General features: G+C 39.2%; 2 protein-coding genes across 5 annotated transcripts in view; both read left to right on the top strand.

Moving 5' to 3' along the window:
• LOC100555650 (ubiquitin-like protein 5) overlaps window positions 1–23,504 on the top strand; it is a 28,665-nt gene extending 5,161 nt beyond the window's left edge. Inside the window, exon 2 of the mRNA XM_016990779.2 lies at window positions 23,108–23,504. Coding sequence (XP_016846268.2) covers window positions 23,108–23,342 — 235 coding nt within the window. The 3' untranslated portion in view covers window positions 23,343–23,504. The remainder of the gene's footprint in view (window positions 1–23,107) is intronic.
• The window catches only part of akap6 (A-kinase anchoring protein 6), a 337,540-nt gene continuing 319,191 nt past the window's right edge, over window positions 9,174–27,522 (top strand). For 2 of the 4 annotated variants that reach the window (XM_062968253.1, XM_062968254.1), the window contains exons 1-2: window positions 9,216–9,323; window positions 20,947–21,075. The gene's annotated coding sequence lies outside the window, so the exon portion shown is untranslated. Of the gene's footprint in view, window positions 9,324–20,946; window positions 21,076–27,522 lie in introns of all 4 variants that reach the window. The other 2 variants (XM_062968252.1, XM_062968251.1) reach the window with 2 other exon arrangements.

Here is a 27,522-nt window from a genome sequence, read left to right on the forward strand (position 1 = left end):
CATTTTTATCCATTGGTAGTAATGAATAATGTATTCATTAGTAATAAAAAGAAATCATGGGGCACAAGAAGCAAAACAAAAAGGACTGAGACATGTAGCCCTGACTAAAAACGCTGGCCAATACACATTTTATTGCCTCAACCGTTAGATCTGTTTCTAGGTATATTTGACTTGCTGCTTCTAAAAATGGCACCAGTTTTCCCCTATCAGCTCTAGATTTTGAGATACAGAACATATTCCATGTACCAGTCTTAATCTGCTCGCCCATAGAAAATCATGATAACCATAATCACATCTAAGAAACTAGAGCTTGTTTATAGAGCTGCTATATCACACTGTTGGCTCATGTTCAACTTGTTGTCCACAAAGACTCCAAGATCTTTCTCACATGCTCTTTTTTCGAGCCATTCTGTATCTTTGCATTTCATTTTTTTCTGCCTAAATGTAGTAGCTTACATTTTTTCTTATACAGAAAAATGAAATGCATCATGTGATCCCCGGGCCCAATCCACACTACTATCTCCGTTTTTCGAGTTCCATGAGCACAGAAAAATGAGTGGGCTCCCACCCCCTCCCCAAAACCCTCAAAACAAGACTGAAAGTTACAAAACCTTACTGGGCTGCCATTACAGTTCTCCTTCCATCCTCCTGGCATGTAGAAATGACATGTCAGGGGAAGGGGAGTGGACAAGGAAGAAAATTGCTCCTCATCCCCACCTCCTGGCATGTCATTTTTACATACCAGGAGGATGGAAGAATCACCTGATCTCATATACAATTTGCATGGTGAGATCTGACAAGAGACAATGATTAGATGACCACCTGAAGGTCAGTGTGGGTCAGGAAGCAACATAATTTGGTCTCTCTTTCATTTAGCTACACTGTCAGGTGGTAGATCTACAGCAGATTATACACAGTTCTCCTGTGTGACAAACTGGGCATATATCATACTTCAACTATCCAAAAGTAACTGTCTGTCAGAATTAAGACTACTGAGACTAATTTAGGAAGCCTCCAAATCTGCTTCAAGTTGTTGATGATATCTGTGGAATGCCTGCCTTGAAAAGGTTGCCAGGACTGTTTTTGGAGAAATAACAGCAAGAGCCTGAAAATAATGCTAGATCAAAATAAAGACTTCTTCAATCCAATTTTCTGTTTGCACTGTTATCAGTCATTTGCCTATGAGAAGAAGCCTATCAGAGGAACATCAAAGTGACTATACTTATTGCATGTTTTGAAGTGTCAGAAGCCGGGAAAAGCTGGTTGAGGCATAACGATTTACCATCTCCAGTGCAAGGCTTTGGCTCAGGAAAACTTTGGTTTACACACTTTATGATGAATATTTACAGTTATGCTGAATGCAGAAAGGAAACTTTGCTTTTGAAGGTGAAATAGGAAACATAAGACTGGAAGACATCCATGAAAATACTGATACTCTTTGCAGATGGATTAATGAAGGACATCTGAAGATAAAGACAATATCTGCACTGGAAAGTTTCCACTAATTAAAAATATCTTCAAAGAGCTTCACTCTTACATCTCTGACTATGAAATAATGCAGAACAAAATTAGCAGCTAATAAATAATTTTAAAACTATTTAATGCCTGTCATAGATGTGGGCGAAACGTCAGGAGAGAATACTTCTGGAACATGGCCACACAGCCCGAAAGACATGCAACAACACTGTGATCCTGGCCATGAAAGTCTTCGACCACAAATTTTAAAACTGTTTTACATTAAACAAATTGATACTTTGTTGTTTTTTATTCTTTTCTGTAACAATACTATGACTTTATTATTGAATAAAAGATGTTTTATGTTAAGTTAATTTTGTTTTTAACATTTACATCAGTTTGATTCAATTATGTATATCTTTGGAAAGTTGATTGCACTTTGTTTTACATTACAGTAAGATCCCCATATCCACAAAGGATACAGTTCTGGCTGGACTGAGCATACCTGAAACCATGGATACAAGTGAACACCATTAAATTAACTAAATTCTGATCCCAACATATCATAGTAACTTTATGATTAGTGCGGTATTTCTCAAACTGTGCTCTTCCGGGTGTTTTGGACCTTAAAGGACTATTGCTCACTCATCCTTTCCACTTACTCTTTCCTGAATTTATTATTGTTTTAATAAAGATATTATATGATTATTGGTCTCTGTTTGGTTTCCAGTGTTCAAGCTGCCTTGGGGTGCAACAGCCCTCCTACTGGGATCTGCGCGCATCATCTGAAAATACATCACACAGTCCTAGACACTTGGGAAGTGTTCGATTTGTGATTTTGTGATACGAAATCCAGCATATCTATCTTGTTTGCTGTGTCATAAAATAATAATAATAATAATAATAATAATAATAATAATAATAATAATAATAATAATAATAAATTTTTCCATATCTTTCTCAGTTTGCTTCATGGAGAGGTTAGATTACAAAATGCCAATATTGTTTTTAATTCAGTTTCATATTTGCAGAAATATAACATCTGCCATCTTTTAATGTTATGACTCCTGAAGATATTTCAGTGATTCTTGTCAGTGTTTCTTATTCCAGTCACAGTGACTCAGCTACAAAATCTCTTTGTTGAAGTTTAAAAGTAATGCACATGAGTGGATGATTTTCCAAAGTGCTTGCCTTGTTACACTCTACTACTCTTTTCTTTATTAGTTTAATTTTGTAAAAAAACCCCAACACCCCCCCCCCCCCCCACACACACATTAGTTATAAATTGCAATCAATTGAAAGAGACTTCAAAACTGTAGTGAGAAATTCCACAGAAGTAGAATTGCTCACTACAGTTTTGATTTTATGAAAGTTTTCCCCTTTATCCTGATTCTGGCTGGAAAATGGACATATTAGCATCACTGTATATCCCTGCACTTGCCAAAAACAAGTGATCCCCCCCCGCCTCCACCAACACACTTGTGGAGACTGCTCCAGTACACATCTGCTTTTGAAAAGCCCAAAACAGATGTTCAGCTGATTGGGCTTTGAAACTGGCACACAGTTGATTTAAAGGAAGCATGAATAGAGAGCAATTAGAACTTTCTGAAACTCTTTTCAACTTTAAAATTTTAAGCAGAGGTTGAATTAATAGTTGTGGGAAAAGAGAGATCTGACAGAAGTTTTTATAATTCTCTTTGTTATATGGACCTCATATGCACATATGCAAATCTGCTTATATTTGTATTAACATATACGCATATCCACATATATGGTCCCACAGGTCTGTATGGGGACCTGCTCTCAGGTCCCGGGTTTTTTTGTCCTCTATTTAAAACCCACATTTTCCTGCTGTCTGAAAGCCTTCTTAGTCTAACACTCAAACTGCTATCATTAAAAAGATCAATTTAAAGGAAAAACAAAGAACTATATTTTGGTGCTTCTTTTGTCTGATCATAATTTATTTCTTACTTATTGTAAATGTAACATTTATGGTGAAACATATAAGACAAATGAATCTCAAAGTTTATCAAAAGGTTCCCAGAGTTGGGTTACACTAAGTCGATGAAAAAGTCTGAGGTAAATGCCAGCAAGTCCAAATGCCAGGTTTTATGAAACCATTCATTCATTGATAGTCCAGAAGAAATGAGTTGTTTGGAAGTGATTAACATTTTTCCAGTAGTTAAATTCTACACTAATTCAAAGTTCTTAGTATAAGCCATGTTCTTTAAATATTCCAATAGCACATGAAGTGGATTTAATTGAAAGTGATATTCAGCCGTCTGGCTTGTAAAAACTACAGTGTCCTCCAGAAGGAACTTATGTTCTTGCACGTCTACTACATGTGGATACAATCGACATATCAATTGTTACCTTTTCACATATAACTTTTGAGTCAGAATATATTCAGACCAATTGCTGTGGTGTTTTTGTGGACCAACAAAACAAGGGTTATGTGGTTTTTAATTGCAGGAACCAAATCTAAGGACTAGCACAGGCCCCTTCTACACTGCCATATAATCCAGATTATCAAATCAGATAATCCAGATTATCTGCCTTGAACTGGATTATTTGAGTCTACACTGCCATATAATTCAGTTCAAAGCAGATAATCTGGATTTTATATGGCAGTGATGAAGGGGCCATAGTCTGTGATCCAGTTTCCAACATTGTGGGTCTAATGGTATATCTGTATAATAGAATTAATGCAGTTTGACAACACTTTAACTGCAATTGTTCAATGCAGTTAAATGCAAACTTTGGGAGTTGTGGATTTCCAAGGTCTTTAATCTTCTCTGACCAAGAATGCCTCACCAAAATACCAATCTCATGATTCTATAATATTCTGTCATGGAAATAAAAATGATGTCAAGCTGTTTTAATTATACAGTGTAATGACACCTTAACTTCTCTATGGAATCATGAAATGACATTGATTATGTCAATGATTATATTTCATTGATATAATCTCTCTCATGTATGTAATGTAGGGTTATGAAGCCTCTAATTCTCTTTAGTTTTCAGAAGATCTACAGGCAATGAAACAGACCGAAAAATTGAATTTTTGTCATGTGAAAATATGATTTTTTATTATGCAGCAAAGAGGTTGATAAAACTCTCATTCTGAGCATATACGTTATCTTCCTTGACAGGCTGGCCAGTAAAGTTATAACGAGTAATGAGGAACAAATTAAGATCAGTGAGGGCAAAAGTAGAACCTGCAGCTATTTGCAGTGACAAAATTCCTAGGCATTTTAAGGATAATATTAACCTCATATTTCTCATAGAGACAGGAGTGTTGTTCAATGTGCTAACTGGTCATGTTTCTTGGGATCCATTTGAGTTGTTGCAATGTGAGGACACAAAGAAGCTGCTTGAATCAGTTCATCCCACAACATGAAGCTGCTTTAATCAGTTCATCTCACAACATGAAGTTGCTTGAATCAGTTCATTCCACAACATATATACTTGACACTTACCCATCTCAGTTTTTAAAAGCTAGCACAGATGGTTTAATTGAGTGAGTCCAAGCATTCTCTCCTGAATAGGCCATATCTGGACCTAGTGAACTGTCACACAATCACAGTGCAACTCCCTCATCCATTGACTAGATAGCTATGGTTTCACTTACCCACACTTAAAAAAAATCCCCCCCAAAGTGTTTGTGGGTTTCTCTAGGTCCTATTTTGTGGTATGCTTCTGGCCCAAGTATTGTCAAAATACAGGGTTCACTATTATCCATGGTTTCAGGTATCCATGAGGAGTCTTGGAGTGGATTTGGAAGTTGTACTGTGCCTTCTTTTTGGACAAGGATCTTGAGCTGAGCAACCTCAGAGATCCTTGGAGGAAACAGATTATCTAGAATTATTTCAGTCTGCTTTCGCTGTCTTAGTTGTCCCCATTTAAAAACTTATCTGGGTCAGAGAGTGAGAGAGGGCTATTTTGTTCATTTTACTGGATTTCTCAGAATCCAGTAAGATCAAGTAATTATTCCCAGTAATTATTTCAATACAAATAATTGAATCTTACTGGAATGGCTCCATATGATGAGAGGAGAAGGCACAGTATTACAATGATTACAGTACTGTCTATAGAGAACGGCATTGGTGGACTGTCCAGTTCCATGGTTATTATAAAATATAGTGTGTCACAGTGATTGAATAGAATCTGGGTAATGTAACGAGCACCAATAAACTGAAGCTGAATTCTGGTAAGACAGAGTGCCTGAGGATTCCTGGACCCAGGTTCTGGATCCAGGAACACATTAAGTAACTTGTTCTGAAGCTCCAATCCACAGGAGCAGTTGTGTAGCTTGGGAGCACACCTCGATCCATCTCTGTCACTAGAAGTTCAAATGAACTCTATAGCTTGGATTGTCTGGGACTTGCTTCAGTTGTTCTGCCAGGCAAAGCCTTTTCTGAACAGAGATAACATCTAGAGTAGTTTATGTACTAATGACCTACCAATTAGACAACTACAGTGCACTTTAAGTGGTGCTACCATTGAACATTACTTGGATACATCAGCTAGTGAAAAACATAGCACTATCTGAAACATCTTTCAGAAACTGTATAACACCAGTTTAAAAGGGATTGAAGTGGCTGCCAATACATTTCTGGACTGAATTCAAAGTTCTGCTGATGGTATTGAAAGGCTAAATGGGTAAGGCACTTGCTACTTGAAATGTATATTCTATCCTGAGGACTGAGGTCTGCTGGAAGAGCCTTTCTCTGTGCCTACTACCCTTTCGTGCTTCATAATTCAATCACATCTATACACTTGGTTTTCAACTGTTATAACTTATTAAAATATTATATTATTGTATATGTTTGCAGAATATTGAAATTATTTTCACTCTTTTAAATGTTAAATGTTAAAACTTGTTTTATTAGAAGTTACCTAGAGATCTGATAAGTTGCAAAAAATATTTTGATGGTATTGGTGGTGACGCTGCTTTTATTTTTAATTTAAAATTATCACAGGGCTCTAACTTTCATCTCAGCTTTAACTCTGGGGAATAGCGTGTTTAATTTCTCCCTCCATATTTCAATTTTCCAAATCTTCCCACTCTGTTAGCTGTTATAAGGTTCTCTGAGGAAACCCCCCTGGGAGCACATGACTCCAACCATCTCGCCCGCAGGTTCATTAGAACATGCAAGCCCCCTCACCACGAGAAGGTGACAATCCATCTATTTATGTCTTTTTCATCACTAGTAAATGCTGCCTTCTTGTTGCCTGATGGAGGCAAAAGAAGCAGATTGGTTTTTGAGTTGATTTAACTGTACTCTCTCTGACTTCCTATTGTTCATCCTGCCTAAAGGAGATGAGCTGAATCAATAGGATGTGTGTACCTATGTATCAGCTTGGGTCAGCTGTGGCCAACAGTGCTATGGAATTCAAAGAGGCACGAATGGAGGGCGAAAGGGGGAAAAGTGCCAAGAGGAAGGCATGTCAAGCCAACCCTGATCAGGACCACCTTCCACTTGGAAACCAATGTCCTCACTGAGAAAGAACATGTGTTTCAAGAATAGGGCTCTACAGTCATCTACGTATCCACCGCCAAGACATTACACTTGGAAGGCCATCATACTCGGACAACGAGGGATTGCCTAAGTAAGTAAGTATCAACTCACAATTCAACAATTGATTCAATAGGTCTAATCTACAGTAGAAGAATCTTGTAGATGCTTTCTTCCATTTCCCCCACTTGCAACCTCAATCTTACCTTATGTTCTTCCCAGTCACTAACAGCTGCCCTCCTTTTTATCACCACTGCTCATCCCTGCAGGTAGTACAGCTCCATAGAATCAGGGGAATTTATGTAAGTGTTGAAATACCCTTGAGCAATTGATTCAGTGAGCCTCCTCTAAATTGGTATTAACTCTTGGTTTAGGCTAATTTGAAAGAGCATTCTGGAAAATTGGTATTACATGAATAGATTGTCAGAGAATATTAACTCATCTGCAACATTATTTGACCATCATGTCAAGACCATCTCTGCTGACCCCTTTATAACTTGGTCATTTTTTTGTATGTATGTATGACTTCAACTTGGATCTCTCAGGTCCCAGGTCAACACTATATAACTCTTATTAAATGTATCCCAAATTAAATATATGAATTTGCTCTCAAAACTGTACCTTAAGTAATAGCTATGATTTTCATTACTGGTAGGAAATTCAGGTTAATTCCTCAGGTTCATGGTTCAAACCTTAGCCCTCATGTGCAAGGGGGGGGGGGGCAGGGGCTAGGTTTAGTATGCAAGAATACAACTTTCCGTGGCTTCCAGACGTTGGCACATGAACCTTTGTGGCACCCTAAAGACCTAGAAGCCTTGTGGTCCTTTTGTTTTCTCTTGGGCACAAGCTTATAAAATGCAGAGCTCGTCTGTTGTGTTGAAAGGGTATTTTCGGAAAAACCAAAAATGCCTGGGAAAAGCAGTGTTGCCAAAACCTCTCTCTAATCTAAGCACTGCTGGCTAAAGGCCAAAAATGTGTCATTTGCGTTTAAGTGTGAATTGTCACACTGGTCTATTTTAATCTTACACCACGGCTGCCTGTATAAGTTGCATTTCTTTTTGGCTCAGGGAAAACGATGAAGACAAATTCCAGGTGGTGATGCTGGTAATCCCCCCCAAGGCCCATCCTGAACCAGAAATGAAGGAGAGGGTCTGTTTGCTGTATTGCTGCTTGCCCTGTGGCTCAGAAGGCACAGAGAGTGCTCTCAGCTGCTCTTGAATCTCCGTTTGTGTGTCTGTCTGATAGACAGATGAAAGGCAGACTGCTCAGCATTCAGACTATATTGCAGGTTAGTTTACAGCTGAGAAATGATGGGGCATTTTTCCCCAACTTGGCTGCCTAGAAAGTTCTTTTCTTGCCAATAATAAAAAAAGACTGCTTTAAAAAGATGTTTTGAAACAGTGGCACCAAATTACTGGCAGATGTATGATGGCAGTTTTAATGTATACACACACAAATAACATTTCTAAGAATTCCTAGGTCCATGAACTAATATGGATAGGACAGGTTTTAAAAAGAAGACTTTAGTTCATGTTTTATTAGACTTGATGCTGAACAAGGTGAGGTGTCTTCTGCTCAGCATGATATTTTGAAGATGCCTTTCATTAGCCAGGCCAAATAAAGGTGTCAGTGCCTTTGTGTTTTCCTACACAGACATCGTTTTGCAGTGGGTTTAACCCTTGTGCCGGCAGGACTGCTGACTTGAAGGTTGGGTTGTTGATCTGAAGGTTGCCGGTTCGAATTCAACCCAGGGAGAGCGTGGATGAGTTCCCTCTATCAGCTCCATCTCCATGCAGGGACATGAAAGAAGCCTCCCACAAAGATGGTAAAACATAAAAACATCCAGGTGTCCCCCTGGGCAACGTCCTTGCAGTCAGCCAATTCTCTTACACCAGAAGTGACTTGCAGTTTCTCAAGCCTCTCCTCACACGAAAAAAAAAATCATTTCTGAACTTGACTATATGTAGATCAGTTGACCAATAGCACAGGACTAATATTTGCAGACCATGTTTTCTCTGAAGAGACATCTAAATAAATTGGCTGCAACACTTACATGTATTTTTTTTAAAAACCCCAAAATACAGTGACACTGCACTTTCCCATCCCTTCTTGCATTTCTGGTCTGTCTCTTTAAAAGGCTTCTGTATTGTCTCGGGCTCCCCTGGAAATGCAGTAAGGATTCCTATCACATCTCGGTTGCCATGGCAACAGCAGCCTTTCCCATAATGAGCTGCATCATCTGAACTGATGTCACAGCATCATGCAGCAGGTCAAACAAGGCACCTCCTAGTTTTGCATCCTCCGGATTGTGCTGTAAACATCAAAAGAGGATGGTGTGAGCAGGAGATGGTGAGTGTTAAGCCGATTCATATTTGTGTGTGTGGCTTGCCTGATCTGGATGAATCTTCTCCTATTATTAAAGCGCCTGTGTTTTGCCTCCTGAGGATCGGTTTGGTGGAGAGATGCTGTATGCCCAAATATATGTATTTTTTCCAGTAGAGAGGCTTAGACAAAGGCCTACAAGCACCAAATGGAGCCAAAAAAATTGACACCCAGACGGAAGAAGTCCTTAAGATGTATTTGTTCCACACCTTAGTCTTTCATGTACCTTGATCATATGTTTCTCATCTTGTTATCTTGGAGGCAAGAAGGTTTATTTTGCAAATCCATATCCACCTATCTTTTTTTGTTTTTACTGTAATTAAAAGCATGCTATATTCTTAACCTTTAAAAATCTTTGGTGGTGTCCGGTAGGTTTTGATGGCAAGACATCTGAATTCTTAAAAATGCCAACCCATCTTGAAAAAGCAGTTGATGCTGCATTGACTTTAAATGGGATGCTGTGCCTTTTTAACAGCTTCAAAAAGACAAACAGACTTCTCTTCCTAAAAATGTTGTCCAAAAAAGGGGAGTATTTCTTTTATCTAAGAATGTTGTTATTAAACTTCTAAAAGGAACGTTCAGTGGCTCTTGACTATGCCTTTAACAGGAAATCAAGTGAGCTTTCTACTGCAATTGCAGTAAAGGTGTAGCCAACAAAACCAGGTTGGCAGCTGCGTTTGCTGATCTTACATAAATACAGAGAGAATATCAGTGGTTGGACAAACTTCCTCTTAACTATCATAGAAAATGCACTTACACAGTTAGAGCTTCACCTATGGGATTAATATCAGTATGGTCTAAGTGGATCTTCATGTTTCCTTAGTGATTTTGCTTTGTAATCATATTGTATCATTGTTATATCTGGGTGCCAACATGGATTTCAGTGTACCCTGAATGGCTGTTCATTGTCTCCGAATGATTAGATGAGTCATTGTTTCAGCTATTTGCTGGGAAAAGGAATAGAAATAGCAGACACGTGTCGATTTCACTGACCAATATGTCCATTAGAAACTAGGGAGTGGCCTCTATTTCTGCTTTGCTTGTCACTGTCCTCATTTTTTTTAAATGCTTAAACAAAATAGCAAAAGAATACATGGTATGCACAGTTTTGTAATTTGAGAAGCAAAAGGTGAAAAAGGAAAAGCTCAAAATGTTAAAAAAAATGTTTGTATTAAGTGCAAGAAAAGAAGAAGCAAATGTTGTAAAGAGCTAGTTGTTTTGCAAAGCCATATTAAGCACAAAGGCCTCATCTGGCATGATCTGTAATGGATCTTTTTGATCTTAATTAGACAGCCTGCACTGTAACGTATGTGCATAATCCTGCCTGGTCTAAGGGTACATCTGCTCTTTTAAACCAGGGGAAAGACATTAGGGAGTGTTTTATTTACTTTGATGGTTTAAAAGGAGGGACGGTGTGCTGGCCTATGTGAAGAGGTCTCCAGGGGCTACAAGATGTTCACCATCCAGGCCAAAAGGGTGAGTTAGCAAGACAGATGATGTCTGACTATGGCCTGGATTATGAACCAAAGGCAAATAGGTTAGGGTTTGGGAGTTAACCCCAGAAAAACAGCATGATTAACATACAGACACATCAAATAATTGATCAGCAATAGAAATGGTAAAAGAAAAAATATTAATATGTGTAAAGAAATGGGAATCAGTTGTATTCACCATACAGAAAAAGACAAACACTTATTATCCGTATGTATTGAGTTTCATGATGGATAACTAAAAATTCTATTTGATTTACATTTTCAAAAGACCAAGAATACATATTCAAACATTCTATGAACTGGGATGCTCCAGTTGGTTTTAAAATAAAGATTTTCATTATAGCTTGATAACTGACATGTGACAGAAAATGGAGAATTCATTTGGGATACATTTTCATGAGCTGTCATAGTTTGATCCATGTTAGTGAGAGGGAGAAAGGACAGACACAGTGACTGGGGAGATAGGTAAAGAAACTGGGAGGAGAGTGCCCAGTTCCATGCTGGAGCATATGCCTGGCATACAGAATATTCCAGGTGCCATTCTTGGCATCTCCAAGCATGGCGGAAAAGTCTGCCTGAAAACCTGGAGAGCTACTACCAAACAGTGTCAAAATATTGGACCAGATGAGACCAATCAGTGGTTTGATTTGATATTAGGAACTCCCCACATTCTTAGGCCAGAAACACACATACATTTGGGTAAGATGTCTAATGTGATAGGTATGTGTTTGCAACTAGTCAACTGGTTTCAGTCAACTAACCAGAAACTTTAAAGAAGCTTAAAATAAAATTTTCAATTTCCTAAAACATTCAGTCAAACATAATATCTCTGCCACTATATTTCTACGAATTTACATTTATTTTCAAAGCATTGCTCTCTTAGCATTTTTTTCTAAAATGTATTATTAATAAATAACTTCTATGATGAAAAGAACACTTTAGGTATTATACTTAGTAGTACTTATGTGAAAGTCAGATACTGTATACATCAGGGGTCCCCAAACTAAGGCCCGGGGGCTGGATGCGGCCCATCGAAGCCATTTATCCGGCCCCCACAGCACAAGGGCAGAAGGGGGTTGGGCTAAATGACCCAAGGGGTCTCTTCTTCTCTTAAAACCCTTATTATTATTGTTATTGTTATTATTTGAAAAACAACAAGATGAGTCCACAGCAGACACTCTGCTGGCTGTTGTATTGGATCATATGTCGGACATTTCCCAAGTGTCTAGGACTGTGTGATGTATCGGCGAATAATGTGTGCAGCTGGCAGATGGTAATTTTGTTAGCGCCGATTGTGTTAAGTGCAGGCCTAGGTCTTTAGGCACTGCACCCAGTGTGCCGATTACCACTGGGACCACCTTGACTGGCTTGTGCCAGAGTCTTTGTAATTTGATTTTTGAATCCTCATATCGTGTCAGCTTTTCCTGTTGTTTCTCCTCAATCTTGCTGTCACCTGGGATTGCAACATCGACAATCCATACTTTGTTTTTTAACACGATTGTGAGGTCAGGAGTATTGTGTTCCAAAACCCTGTATTATTATTATTATTATTATTATTATTATTATTATTATTATTATTATTATTATTAACATTGAGGCGGGTGGCCATCTGTCAGGGATGCTTTGCTTGTGCTTTTGGTGCACAGAGGCAGAAGGGGGTTGGACTAAATGGCCCAAGGGGTCTCTTCTAACCCTCTTTATTATTATTATTATTATTATTATTATTATTATTATTATCATCATCATCATCATCATTGAGGCTGGGTGACCATCTGTCAGGGGTGCTGTGCTTGTGCTTTCGGTGCACAAAGGCAGAAGGGGATTGGACTCAATGGCCCAAAGGGTCTCTGCCAACCCTCTTTTTTATTGTTGTTGTTGTTGTTGTTGTTGTTGTTGTTGTTGTTGTTGTTATTATTATTATTATTATTATTATTATTGCTCAGTGGCCAACTATAGTCCGGCCCTCCAACGGTCCAAAGGATCGTGACATGGCCCCCTGTTTAAAAAGTTTGGGGATCCCTGGTATACATCAACACCCACATATTCTAATTTACTTTATTATTCAAAAGATTATAATAATACAATAGAAAGTGCCAATATGTGCTGTAGATATTTTCTAAAAATAACTTTTTGCTGCTAGGATACAGTACAATGACAAGATTTCAACAAGAACTAGTTCTTACTTCAAACAGTTGGCTTACTATTCATGAAAACACTGCTACATAAGCATCTAAAGTAGCCTTCCCAAATCTGGGACCATCCAGAGAATTTGGATTTCAACTCCCATGATTCCTATCACTAGCAGTCCAAAATGTCTGGAGGTTACCAGCTTGAGGAAAGCTAATTTAAATCTGACTTGCTCTCTTTCCCTATCCTCTACTGATGGTCAATGTAGAAGCACTCAATTTTGCTTGCACTGTATTTGTGTTTGATTTCTATATATTTGCCCATATAGAAAACATCAGTTAACTTAGGTTAAGGTACAGGTAAAGGTTTCCCTTGACGTTAAGTCTAGTCATGTCTGACTCTGGGGGTTGGTGCTCATCTCCATTTCTAAGCCGAAGAGCTGGTGTTGTCCATAGACACCTCTAAGGTCATGTGGCCAGCATGACTGCATGGAGTGCCGTTATAAACTTTGGCTATACATATAGAAAACTTCAGGTTGAAATTTCATGCAGAGGCTGCAGTTAGGACAGCATGTCACATTACTGAGGTGCAATTGTAGTTATTCAATCTTAGATTTTACTGATTTTGTTTAAAATGAAATATATGGGCCCAGAGGCCAAATTAAAAAAACAAACAAAAAACCCAGATGCACTGAACACTGAGATGTGCTAACTTCAAAGAAAAAAAAATCAGGAGGCTGTTTTAGGAGATCTTTAGTTAACATATGCTGGCAGCTGAAAGCAGTAATCAGTGTAATTAGTGGATTAGCAGAATTAGTCACAAGCTAAGAGTGTGGGTTTTTAATTGGAGTTTCCTCTGAACTAGGAAGAGTTATTCCATTATAATGGAGGCATATAATATATATCTGCTGATGCTAATAAATTTCCAAATTATGTTCTTCCACTTTCTCCCACCACATCAAAATCATTGCATCATATGTATTAAAATATGGCAATTTGTTTTTACCAATCGCTTAAAAAAAAGTAGAGATTTGACTACATGGTGTAATCTAGTGTTCTAGTAATTGACAATATGAAAACATAATACTGATAATTTATACTATTTATATGCTCTTATTAAGTGGGTGCCTGCAAAACATGAGAATCACCAGGCCAAACACAGTCCACTGGTCAGAGATTGTGTTCTACTTGCCACTTGAATATTTTGCCAATTGGGGTTGTTGTATGTGTTTCGGGCTGTGTGGCCATGTTCCAGAAGTATTCTCTCCTGACGTTTCGCCCACATCTATGGCAGGCATCCTCAGAGGTTGTGAGGTATGGATAAACTAAGTAAGGAAAGGAAAGAATATATATCTGTGTATAGTCCAAGGTGTGGCAAGAGTTCTTTGTCACTGTGAGCCAGCATTAATGTTTCAGTTAATCACCCTAATTGGCATTGGAAATGTTTTGTCCCTTGCCTGGGGGCATCCTTTGTTCAGTCAAGTCCTCATTGTGTTGGTTCCCATCTACTTTGATTTTGGAGTTTTGTAATACTGGTAGCCAGATTTTGTTCATTTTCATGGTTTCTTCCTTTCTGTTGAAGTTGTCCACATGCTTGTGGATTTCAATGGCTTCTCTGTGTAGTCTGACATGATAGTTGTTAGAATGGTCCAGCATTTTTGTGTTCTCAAATAGTATTCTGTGTCCAGGCTGGTTCATCAAATGCTCTGCTATAGCTGATTTCTCTGGTTGAATTAGTCTGCAGTGCCTTTCATGTTCTTTGACTCTTGTTTGGGCGCTGAGTTTGGTGGTCCCTATGTATACTTGTCCACAGCTGCATGGTATCCGGTAGACTCCTGCAGAGGAGAGAGGATCCCTCTTGTCCTTCGCTGACCGTAGCATTTGTTGGATTTTCTTTGTGGGTCTATAGATAGTTTGTAGGTTGTGCTTCTTCATCACTTTGCCTATGCGGTCAGTAGTTCCCTTGATGTATGGTAAGAACATCTTTCCTCTGGGTGGATCTTTGTCTTGACTCTCATGGCTTGTTCTTGGCCTTGCAGCTCTTCTGATGTCTGTGGTGGAGTATCCATTGGCCTGTAGAGCCCAGTTTAGGTGGTTGAGTTCACCTTGGAGGAGGTGAGGTTCGCAGATTCCTTGTGCACGGTCTGTCAGGGCTTTGATTGTGCTCCTTTTTTGACTTGGGTGATGGTTGGAGTTTTTATGAAGGTATCTATCTGTGTGTGTAGGTTTTCTGTAAACTGTGTGGCCCAATTGTTGATTGGGTTTGCGGATGACCAGAACATCTAGAAATGGCAGTTTTCCTTCCTTTTCTTTTTCCATGGTGAATTGGATGTTTGGGTGGATGCTGTTAAGATGGTCCAGGAACTTGCTGAGTTCTTCTTCTCCATGGCTCCAAATTGTGAAGGTGTCATCTACGTATCTGAACCAAACAGTTGGCTTTTTTGGTGCTGTTTCTAGGGCCTGTTTGTCAAAGTATTCCATATAGAAATTTGCTACTACTGGGCTGAGAGGGCTCCCCATGGCCACAATTTTGCCAATTGTTGCAATACCAGTCAAGTGCCACAATGAGAATGTTTACCAAGACCTTGATGATCTGTCATACATAAAATCATAGAACAGTAGAGTTGGAAGAGACTACAATGACCATCCAATCCAACCCCTTGCCATTCAGAAAGACACAACCAGAGCACATAGGGCTGTCAGGTTAGTACCATGCAAGGTCCTGACATTGCAGGTCTAAAACCTGAGATCTACAGATGGCCCCTGATGACATCACAGGACACAAGCTCTGGTTTTGTCATTAAAATTGATAGATCAAACATCAAGCAGAATTGCACAAAGAACGTCTTTCAAATTGAAATTAATAAATAGGTTTAACAAAAGAAGAGCACACAGATACATAAATCAAGAGCTAGAGAAGAGGATTCTGGGGCTCATGGCAGTAACTGGAGATCTGGAAACACTAAATAGAACAGAATGATACTGGAATTTATAGCAAAGCTTGAATTTTTTCTAATTCACATGAATTTGCAATGTTGTGCGTGGTGTAGTAGTTTGAGCATTGGACTATGATGGTGGAAACTAGGGTTTGATTCCCTGCTTGGCCATAGAAACCTTGGATGATTCACAAACCCTCAGTATCATAAATTGGAAACTACTTGACAGCATGCAACAATAACAAAATAGTTCTACCTTTATGCCTAGATTGATACCCTAAGCTAGGGGTAGGCAATACATGGCCCATGGCTGGCATGAACCAATATGAATCATTTTTGTGGCACTGCCTGCCAGTAAAGCATTTCAGGTCTGTAGCGCTTAAGTACAAAACCATTTTTCTACTAAAACAAGGTACCATGGGGACGTGCACTTTGCTGTAGAGGAAAATTATACTCTTGGAAACTGCTGGGAAATTCAGTTACCCTTTGAACAAGGTGTATGTGCTCAGCTTATCTTTTAACATGACACTGAAGTTTTGTGGGGGAAAATTATTTTGGTTGCTGCTGTGTTGCTGATGGCGTATTGCTGTAAATGTTGGACTATGGCTCCATACGGGTATAGACATCCCCTGGCTGAAACTGAATAAATTGCCATCTCTCAGGTTCAGTAGAAGGCAATGACAAATCTACTCTGAATAAATCTTGCTAAGAAAACCTTATGATATAATCACAAATGGCCAATGTGGGCCAGCAGTTCAAGTGTTGAACTCTAGAGTAAATTGAACCATGGCAGTCAAAGTGGTGTCAAAATACATTCATATACAAAAACTGGAAGAAAATAAAGACTTGATACCATTGTGAAAGAGATTGGAAGTCAACAACACCTCACCTATTTGTTTTTACCCTACCTGTTTATTCCTATTGAGTACAGTAGAGTCTCACTTATACAAGCCTCACTTATCCAAGCTTCTGGATTATCCAAGCCATTTTTGTAGTCAATGTTTTCAATATATCGTGATATTTTGGTGCTAAATTCGTAAATACAGTAATTACAACATAACATTACTGTGCATTGAACTACCTTTTCTGTCAAATTTGTTGTATAACATGATGTTTTGGTGCTTAATTTGTAAAATCATAACTTAATTTGATGTTTAATAGGCTTTTCCTTAATCCCTCCTTATTATCCAAGATATTCGCTTATCCAAGCTTCTGCCGGCCCGTTTAGCTTGGATAAGTGAGACTCTACTGTATATGTTGCTATTTTTTGTTGACTGTTGTTGTTTTTGTAGGTAGTTCCCATCTTCCCCATTCCTTTATTCCCCCACCTGTCAAGCTCAGTTCAGCGTATTATAATTTGTAATCACTACTGTTTGATTAATAAAAATTATTTACAAAAAATACACACTGTAGATGTATCCTAAGGCTGAGCCTGTTTGGTGTGAGTCAAATAAAGATCCCAATATGGGCAGAAATGTATGTCAGCATTGTACTCAGATTTGTCATGCTAAGATCAAGGCATCTATAAATAGTGCACACCAAAAAAACCCCAAAAACAATTCGAGGCATGGTTGTTTGGATTGCACTGCTTTTAGCATCCTTCCAGTAGGGTCCTGTTCTTTGAGTCCCATTGCATTCAATCAGGCATAAACTGTAACAGGAAATGTGTGGGATCAGGCATTTGGTGAATAGTCAAATGCAATAACAGATTTGGGAATATATAAAATGACTACGTAATTTTGGGAATTTTATGTGATTAAGGCATTGAATAATTGCCTCTATGTAAGCCGTCTTGAGTCTCCTTCGGGGGTAGAGAAAGGCAGGGCATAAACAGAGCAAATAAATAAATAAATAAATAAATAAATAAATAAACAAACAAACATGTGTAATTCATTGTAGCTATAGCTGAAACTTTGACCAGTAAATTGGGTATTGGAGAATAATCCCAGAGTACTTAATTGTTTTTTCCTCTTTCACATAATGATGACACACATTTATTTCCTGAACTGCTGGACTCCTAGCTTGGCTGACTCAGCACTTCATCATTCCAAGGTTGAAAAGAGAGCGCTCCAAGTTCAAACAAGCTATGCAGTAGACTGTGTCTATATCTTGTCTTGTCTAAAGAGCTGAGACATTACAAACAATGGCACTGTTATGCCTGATATTAAACCTTTCAGAGTTAGTTTTATGCATCCATTCTCAATAAAATACCTTTTTTAGACAGAATTTACTCTTCTGTTTTGCAATGCATGATCAGGGAGGAGAGAGAGCGAGAGAGATAATAATCATGCTGAATATGATTAATACTGAGTTAAATACACACATCCAAGGCTTGCTAATTCCAGGATATGTTTCAGCTTTATTATTTTTCATAGTCACTTCAAACTTCATCATTTCTTTGCACTTAGAATCACCTGCAAATTGTAGAAATCCTTTTGATACTACCTAATAGAATACAGGCAGCTTGGAAATTTATATTTAAAGAAAGTTTCCTTAGCATTCAAATATTATTTTCTTCTAAGCATATTCATTAGGTGTTTCAATCATGATTGAAGGAGCATTATTAAAGGTCTGCTGTGGGCAGCTTTATGCATTCATTCTGGCTTCCTTGGGGACCACTCTCCCACTGTGAAACTTTCCTCCAGAAGAGACTCAGGCTAAGTTATCTTTTGAATGAAATGATATAACTTTTTACATGAAATGATATGATAACTTTATTTGATAGAGTATTTTTTATCCTCCAAGGATTTTCTTGAAAAAAAGAAATTTATTTACTTGGCCAACTTTACTTGACCTTGTTTCTGCATTTGCTTACTATGGCCAGAATCCTTTATTACAATGTATATCATGCAATTTTACATATACAGTATACCCCATATACATGTTGGGATTGTCATCCAGAGTTTCATCTACCTGAATCCAGCAAAATATGTCATCTTGGAAATTTCTAGGTCATTCAGGCAATTCTATGGTATGCTTCCAGCAGAAGTCATACATTTCAATAGGGTTCACTATATCCATGGTTTCGGTTTCCATTGAGTTCAGGAACATGTCACCTGTGGATGAGGGGATCATACTGTATTTAGTAACATAGCAGAGACACTAAGAAATCCTGTTAATGAATCATGAAGATGTGCCTCAGTACTCCATTCCAGTAGCCCTAGAAAAAATGGGTAAAAATAAGCAGTTACTCCTTTTTTGTGCAGTCTGAACAAATAAGGCTAGTGCCACTCCTCGTTTTGCTAGATCTGGACTACAACTATGATTACTGGAATATATGAATTGGCAAGTAATGTATGTACCTCCAGGATGCCCTCTGTCTCCTACAATTTATAGAATCATAGAGTTGGAAGAGACCACAAGGGCCATCCATTTCAATCCACTGTCATGCAGGGATACACAATCAAAACTCTCCCAACAGCATCCAGACTCTGTTTAAAACCTTCAAAGAAGGAGACCCCATTACATTCTGATTGTCAAGCAGCCCTTGTCATCTGGAAGTTCTTCCTCATGTTTAGATGAAATTTATTTTCCTGTAGTTAGAATCCATTTCATCATTCCTTAACCTCTGGAGCAGCACAAGATAAGTTTGCTTCCTCATCAGTATGATATCCTTTCAAATATTTAAACATGGCTATCGTGTCACCTCTCAGCCTTATCCTAAGCTGCTGCTCATAGCACACGCTTTCTATATTTAGTGCTTTCCTGGAAGAGTAAAAATGACAACCTTTGTATCAAGATCCTTCAGCTTCCTACTGAGAGTCTTGTAATCCCATATGATATTCTGAAGCCTTACAGAGCCATTGGTTCTACATGGACTAAAAGGAACGGGGAATGGTCAGTGGGCTTCATGAGTCATCATCCTTTCATTAACATCACAGATTTTTGTTCCAGACAGACAGCACACCTCTTTAGACCTCCTGTTAGGCCTGCAAGCCACTGCTTCTGTTCTCCTCAGTAAGGAGTCCCCTACTATCACAATATTTCTCTTCTGGGGTTTGGCAGGGGCCACTCCATGTGCCAAACCTTTCAAGGGCAGGGTTGTTGTATGTCTTTTGGGCTGTGTGGCCATGTTCCAGAAGTATTCTCTCCTGACGTTTCGCCCATGTTTTGTGAGGTATGGATCCTCCATACCTCACAACCTCTGAGGATGCCTGCCATAGATGTGGGCGAAACGTCAGGAGAGAATACTTCTGGAACATGGCCACACAGCACGAAAGACATACAACAACCCTGTGATCCCGGCCATGAAAGCCTTCGACAACACTTTCAAGGGCAGCTGGGCATTCTCTGAGGACTGATACTCTTGTTCATTGCCATCACTGATAAGGGAGACGATTCTTTTGACCACATTCCCTTTGATAACCACAAAGGTTTGGCTGTGAGGAAGGCAACATAGCCAGTGCTGAACATTAAAGTAGTGCCTATAGAAGCTATTCTTTGAACAACAGTTTTTTCCTTTCTTTTCTTCTTTTGTGCAGTTTCAATTTACTATGGCTGCATTTCAAACGAATGCTTCAATAGACCTCTATCCTGTCTATTTGGCCTCTTTTCAAAAGAGCTAAGAGTTATATATTTTATTTGGAGAATACCATAATTCCTAACTCATGGAACACTTGTGCTTCTTTTATCAAGAGTCACCAAGTAGATGTCTCACATTTCATCATATAAAGCCTAGTGTGAGTTGACATGCGTTTAAGAAGAAAGCTCCTATAGTGTCCAGTTTCAGCCAGTAAAATGTTAGTAATCAGTTGAAAGAGCTTACAGTCAAAGCTTACAGTTTCTTTTAACATTCTCTCAGTTGCTTGGAAATATTCTTTTTTGGACTACAACTCCCATAATTTCCCAGTCATTGGGAGATTGAAGCACTACCATTTTACCATTGCTATCTAGAATAAAGATTTTATTTCTATACCTCTGTGTTATACTTTATGGATGCTATGGTTACTTGAGCACACAGGGTGCAGTTTTCTACAGGAAGAGAGGATGAAAAAGCCAATTTGATTCAGTTTACTTATCTCTTCATCTCCCACAGGGAAAGAAGGTGAAGAGGCAGCAAAGAGTGGGAATATTCGGTATCTAAATTAAGCATAGCCAGTGCAACATGATCATGTGGTAGAAAACAGGATCGAAATACTCAGGATGCTCTTGTAAGGTTAAAAAGGTAAATCTTCTACTTATTGTTTCAGGAAATCCAACTGGGATAGAGAAGGAGATAGACAAAAGAAGATTACTTGAATTTCGGTAGAAGAGCCCTGAAATGTGTGGGTGTAAGCCATTCTGAAGCAGAAACTGATGGATGCTCTGTCTCCAAAAAGACTAACCGTTAGGGGAAAGGAGAAAGTGATCTCTGCAGGCAAGAAGCAAAAAGGCTTGAGTGTATAAATTAAAAAAAGAAACCTAGAATACATCTACACTGTATAATTAATGCATTTTGACATTCTAACTTTCATGACTCTATGCTATGGAAGCACAGGGGCTGTAATTTGACAGAGAAGACTACAAGTTCCATAATTCCATAGCACTGTCTCAAGGCACTTAAAGTCATATCAAACAGCATTAATTATACAGTGTAGATGCACTCAAAGAGATGAAACAAAAGGGCTCACTCTAGGGGCCTTAACACACACATATCAGAAAATGCATTCGTAAGAAGGCAACTCGTTGTTTAAGAATGCTAGATGAGAACTGGATACCTACTCACCCCATCTCACATGCTTGTTTCCCTTCCATATCTAATAAAAATGTGTGTCAGAGTTTTCACACAGTAGAGAGATGACTCATCGCAATCCAAGTCATATTCCCCTATCTTTTTCCTACTTCTTTTGGCAGATCTTGCACAACCACACAAGTTTGTGATCTCAGTCCCAAAGGAGAAACTTAAAATCTTTTGTTCCTGTGGAGCTGCACAGTTCTGAAACAATAATGGGAAAGCAGAAAACATTTATGGCTTTATTCAGGGTCTTTCTCTGACCGTAGTGTCAGCCGTTTTGGCAAAGAAGAATCAAGCGGGATGAAAAGACTGCCCACAAAACACACCCCTAAAAACACATTACTGGTAGAGAGGACAGGCTGCAGGTGAGCTGCAGGCAGGTCTACCCATCATGTACAAATCAACTCCACTTCTGATATGCAGGAGGCAGATTTGGGATCAACCGTTAGTGCTCAAGTTCTAGGCTGAAAGAATTTCAACTGAATTGTTTAACAATAGTGATAGCAATAACTAAACAGCTTCTTCTCCCCAGACAAATTAGCATGTTGAACCACAACCTCCTTTGCTTGTACAAAGTGGAACTGTTGTATAGGCTTTGTTTTTAACAAAAGTACTGTGAGGTATTATATAATATCATTTTAACAAATCAGATATCAATCACTGACATATGTAATTGAACTGAGTGTAATCAAGAGGAAACAAGATTATCTTTCAGTTACAACAGACCATTGTCCCACTCACATACTGAAGTTTGAAGAACTTTTCTTATGAATTCTCTTCCTTACCCCTAGGACTCTTTTGCAGGTACATTTGCGACCAGTGAAAGATAATGGAATTACAATAAAATAGATCCTTCTTCAAGCAAGCCATTTCTTAGTGGATTTAGTGGGTTTTTTTTTAAAAAAAAGTTATCCTCATCTTCATTTTCATCATCACTCTGTCAATGGCTTTTGCCAAACAATCTCCATACAGTTAGCACTGGAGAGAATGAGCATGATATGACAATATTTCTACCTGCTTGTGATATTGAAATATTAGTGTACATAAAGGAAACACAATGAATGGTACCATGTTCCCTTACTGTTGGGCAATATTTTCTTATGTTCTGTGGACATATGGTAATGGATTTGGTGTACAGTACAATTTGTTGGTCTCATTCAGCTGCTCTTTTCTCTCTAGTTTACAATCTGAGAGATTGAATTTTCTCCCTTAAAGTACTAAGCTCTAATTAAGTTGGAATAACCTACAAAATATGGTTCCTCAAGCAGACATAAAATAATTTAATAGTTAACCCACCAACAGCTTTGTGTAAAAATATTATTATTTAGTATTTTGAGTCATTTCCGCTTCCGCTTTCTTCACTCTTCGGGCTTCTGTGTGAGTTCCTTGGAGCCTGTTTCGGCCCGCTTTCATTGGGTACCCCTAAAAGCAGGAGACTAGAGGTCTCCTAACTCAACAGTTTCTTGTACACTGATTCATATTGACACCAGATCGGGATAATTGAAGTGGTTTGCAATGATCATCTGGGCAAAAAAGTGAGAGTCAAGTGCAACTCTGATGACACCATTTGGGACCTGAAAAAGCTCATAGCTGCTCAGATTGGAACTTGGTGGGACAAGACTTTGCTAAAGAAATGGTACACAATTTTCAAGGACCATGTGTCACTGGCAGACTATGAAATCCATGATGGCATGAATCTAGAACTATACTATCAGTAATTTGTTTGTGGCAGATTTCATGTCTGCCATGGTCTCTCTCTCTCTCTCTTTTCATTTCTAATTTCATTGAAACTATCAATGGCTTGTTTAGTGGCATGAATTGTGGCTAGTAATATTTTTATCCCTTATGGCAATAAACTAGAAGACATGTAAAAAAAAAAACCTCAGCAACATGGAGTGGATGAAGGATTAGGGGAAATCCAACCCCAAATAGGGAAACAAGTTGTCCAGGAACACCTGGCTGCTCTAAATGAATTCAAGTCTCCAGGGCCGGATCAACTATACCCAAGAGTATTGAAGGAACTAGCGGAAATTATTTCGGAACCACTAGCAATCATTTTTGAGAGTTCTTGGAGAACAGGAGATGTCCCAGCAGATTGGAGGAGGGCAAATGTCGTCCCTATCTTCAAGAAGGGAAAAAAGGACAGCCCAAACAATTACCGTCCTTTTGCAGGGGGTTGGACTAGATGACCCATAAGGTCTCTTCTGACTCTACGATTCTATGATTCTATATGTCTAGATTCTATAGGTCAGCTAGGATTAAAATAAGGGTGGCTCTCTAGATGTCATTGGAATTTAATTCCTAGCATTTCTCGCCATTACCTATGCTAACTAGGGACTATTGGGGCTAGAAGTCCACATGATTTTAATCCTGTGCTAAAATATTTTGGCAGTGATGGTGGTTGGTTCATGATTCTCAGGTCTAATGAAACTCTATAGGAATAATTTACTCAGTACTGTCCTGTGAACCCATTGACTACTGACTATAAACCAAATTAGCTTTTTCCTTGAATTAAAAATGTTGGAATACATTTCTATTCACTGTCCTGAGTAAACACAGAATTGCTTTCTTTTTTAAAGGGATGATAATGAAAAAAATCTAATAAGTCTTGAAGATCTTAAAAGAATTTGGAAAAGGGTTGGCACTCTCTGGTCAGTAAAAGAGCTAAGGATGCAATTTCATACAATGGAACTTCGATGTGAATAAACATTCATAGAGTTGTAGAGGAATAAAATGTTACATGGGATTATTTTGTAAATATTTCATATTGCTTTCAGAATATTTTGAAAGAATTAAATTAGATCATTTGAATTACCTCAATGGGAAATGCAACTGTTTTCAGAATGTTATTGGTGATTTTAAAAAGACCCTGCAATTAGGCAAGTCAGTGGCAGATGGGTCAGAAGCAGGAAAATCTCATGTACCATATGTTCAGTCTAACAGAAAAACAGTCAAAAGGCAAAAGGCCTGCCTAATCCTTGTTACAAACAATTACAGTGAGGCTGTATGCCAGGGATTCCCCTAATCCCAGAGCACTCTGCACTCACAAAACAGCAACAGCCATGGGATCTTTTGGCTTTTTTTTTTAAAACTGTCATTTAAGTGTCCTACAAGGTGAAAGATGGAGAAAATGTACCATATTTGCATCCAAGCATAACTTCTTATGAGGGTCTAGGGAGCGTAAATTGTCTAAAATAAAAAGAATTTGAAGGCAATGTTAGATCCAAAACTATTCAGACATCCTGATGAAATCTGAATTGATTAAATGATTGAATTTGCATCCTGACTTCCCCCCCAAAATAGATTAAAGGTTACCTACAATAATCATAGAATCATAGAATCACAGAGTTGGAAGAGACCTCATGGGCCATCCAGTCCAACCCCCTGCAAAAGGCAGGAAAATCTCATTCAAAGCACCCCCGACAGATGGCCATCCAGAATCTGCTTAAAAGCCTCCAAAGAAGGAGCCTCCACCACTGTCTGGGGGAGAGAGTTCCACTGCCGAATAGCTTTCACAGTGAGGAAGTTCTTCTTAATGTTCAAGTGGAATCTCCTTTCTTGTAGTTTGAGGCCATTGTTCCGCGTCCTAGTCTGCAGGACAGCAGAAAACAAGCTTGCTCCCTGCTCCCTATGATTCCCCCTCACATATTTGTACATGGCTATCATGTCTCCTCTCAGCCTTCTCTTCTGCAGGCTAAACATGCCCAGCTCTTTAAGCCACTCCTCATAGGGCTTGTTCTCCAGACCCTTGATCATTTTGGTCGCCCTCCTCTGGATGCTTTCCAGCTTGTCAACATCTCCCTTCAACTGCGGTGCCCAGAATTGGACACAATATTCCAGGTGTGACCTGACCAAGGCAGAATAGAGGGGTAGCATGACTTACCTGCATCTAGACGCTATATCCCTATTTATGCAAGCCAAAATCCCATTGGCTTTTTTCACCGCCTCGTGACTTGAAGGTTAGGTTGCTGACCTGAAAGCTGCCAGGTTCGAATCCCACCCGGGGAGAGTGTGGATGATCTCCCTCTATCAGCTCCAGTTCCATACGGGGACATGAGAGAAGCCTCCCACAAGGATGGTAAAATATCAAAATATCCGGGCGTCCCCTGGGCAACGTCCTTGCAGATGGCCAATTCTCTCACTCCAGAAGCAACTCCGGTTGCTCCTGACACGAAAAAAAAAACCCGCTGCATCACATTGTAGGCTCATGTTTAACTTGTTGTCCACTGGGACTCCAAGGTCTTTTTCACATCTACAGCTGTTGAGCCAGGCGTCCCCCATTCTGTATCTTTGCATTTCATTTTCTCTGCCTAAGTGAAGTATCTTGCATTTGTCCCTGTTGAACTTCATTTTGTTAGTTTCGGCCCATCTCTCTAATCTGTCAATATTGTTTTGAATTCTACTCCTTTCTTCTGGAGTGTTAGCTATCCCTCCCAGTTTGGTGTTGTCTGCAAACTTGATGATCGCGCCTTCTAACCCTTTGTCTAAGTCGTTAATAAAGATGTTGAACAGAACCAGGCCCAGGACGGAACCCTGCGGCACTCCACTCGTGACTTTTTTCCAAGATGAAGACGACGCATTGGTGAGCACCCTTTGGGTTCGTTCGTTTGACCCATTACAGAGCCACCTAACCATAGTTTTGCCTAGCCCACATTTGACTAGCTTGTTTGCCAGAAGGTCACGGAGGACCTTGTCGAAGGCCTTACTGAAATACAGATATGCTACATCCATGGCATTCCCTGAATCTACCCAGCTTGTAACTCTATCGAAAAAGGAGATCAGATTAGTCTGGCATAATTTGTTTTTGGTAAATCCGTCTTGACTATTAGCAATTACCACATTTGTTCTAAGTGTTTGCAGACCACTTCCTTAATGATCTTTTCCAGAATCTTGCCTGGTATCAACGTGAGGCTAAACGGACGGTAATTGTTTGGGTCATCCTTTTTTCCCTTTGTGAAGATAGGGACCACATTTGCCCTCCGCCAACCTGATAGGACTTCCCCCGTTCTCCAAGAACTCTAAAAAATGATTGCTAGTGGTTCCGAAATAACTTCTGCTAGCTCCTTCAATACTCTTGGGTGTAGTTGATCCAGACCTGGAGACTTGAATTCATTTAGAGTGGCCAGGAGTTCCTGGATGACTTCTTTCCCTATTTGGGGTTGGATTTCCCCCAATCCTTCATCCACTCCATGTTGCTGAGGTTGAGGCTGGCTTTCTTTTTGTGAGAAGACTGAGGCAAAGAGGGCATTCAAAAGTTCTGCCTTTTCCCTATCCCCTGTCAGAATATCCCCATCGTCTCCTCGCAGAGGCCCTATCACCTCCTTGATCTTCCTTTTCCTACCGATGTAAACAAACAAGCCCTTTTTATTGTTTTTAATGTCTCTGGCAAGCCTGAGCTTGTTTTGCGCTTTAGACTTGCAAACCTTTTCCCTACAGGAGTTGGCTATTCGTTTGAATTCTTCTTTGGTGATTTCTCCCTTTTTCCACTTCTTGTGCATATCTTTTTTTAGTCTTAGACCAGTTAGAAGGTCTTTGGACATCCATTCTGGCTTCTTTGCACTTGTCTTATTTTTATTCTTTGTTGGCACAGTTTGCATTTGCACCTTAAGTATTTCACTTTTGAAAAACTCCCATCCATCCTTGACTCTCTTGTCTTTTAGTATTGGCATCCATGGAATGCCGTTCAGTATTTCCTTCATTTTTTGGAAGTCAGCTCTCGTAAAGTCCAGAATGCGGGTTTGACTTTTTTTCGTTTCGGCCTTCCTTTGTATCGCAAACTGCAGGAGCACATGGTCGCTTGGCCCTAAGGATCCGGCCACTTCAACTGCGTTGATCTGGTTCTCTGCATTTGTTAGGATGAGATCAAGAGTAGCCGATCCCCTTGTTGCCTCTACTACC

The sequence above is a fragment of the Anolis carolinensis genome, chromosome 1 (genome assembly GCF_035594765.1).
Source record: "Anolis carolinensis isolate JA03-04 chromosome 1, rAnoCar3.1.pri, whole genome shotgun sequence".
NCBI lineage: Eukaryota > Metazoa > Chordata > Lepidosauria > Squamata > Dactyloidae > Anolis > Anolis carolinensis.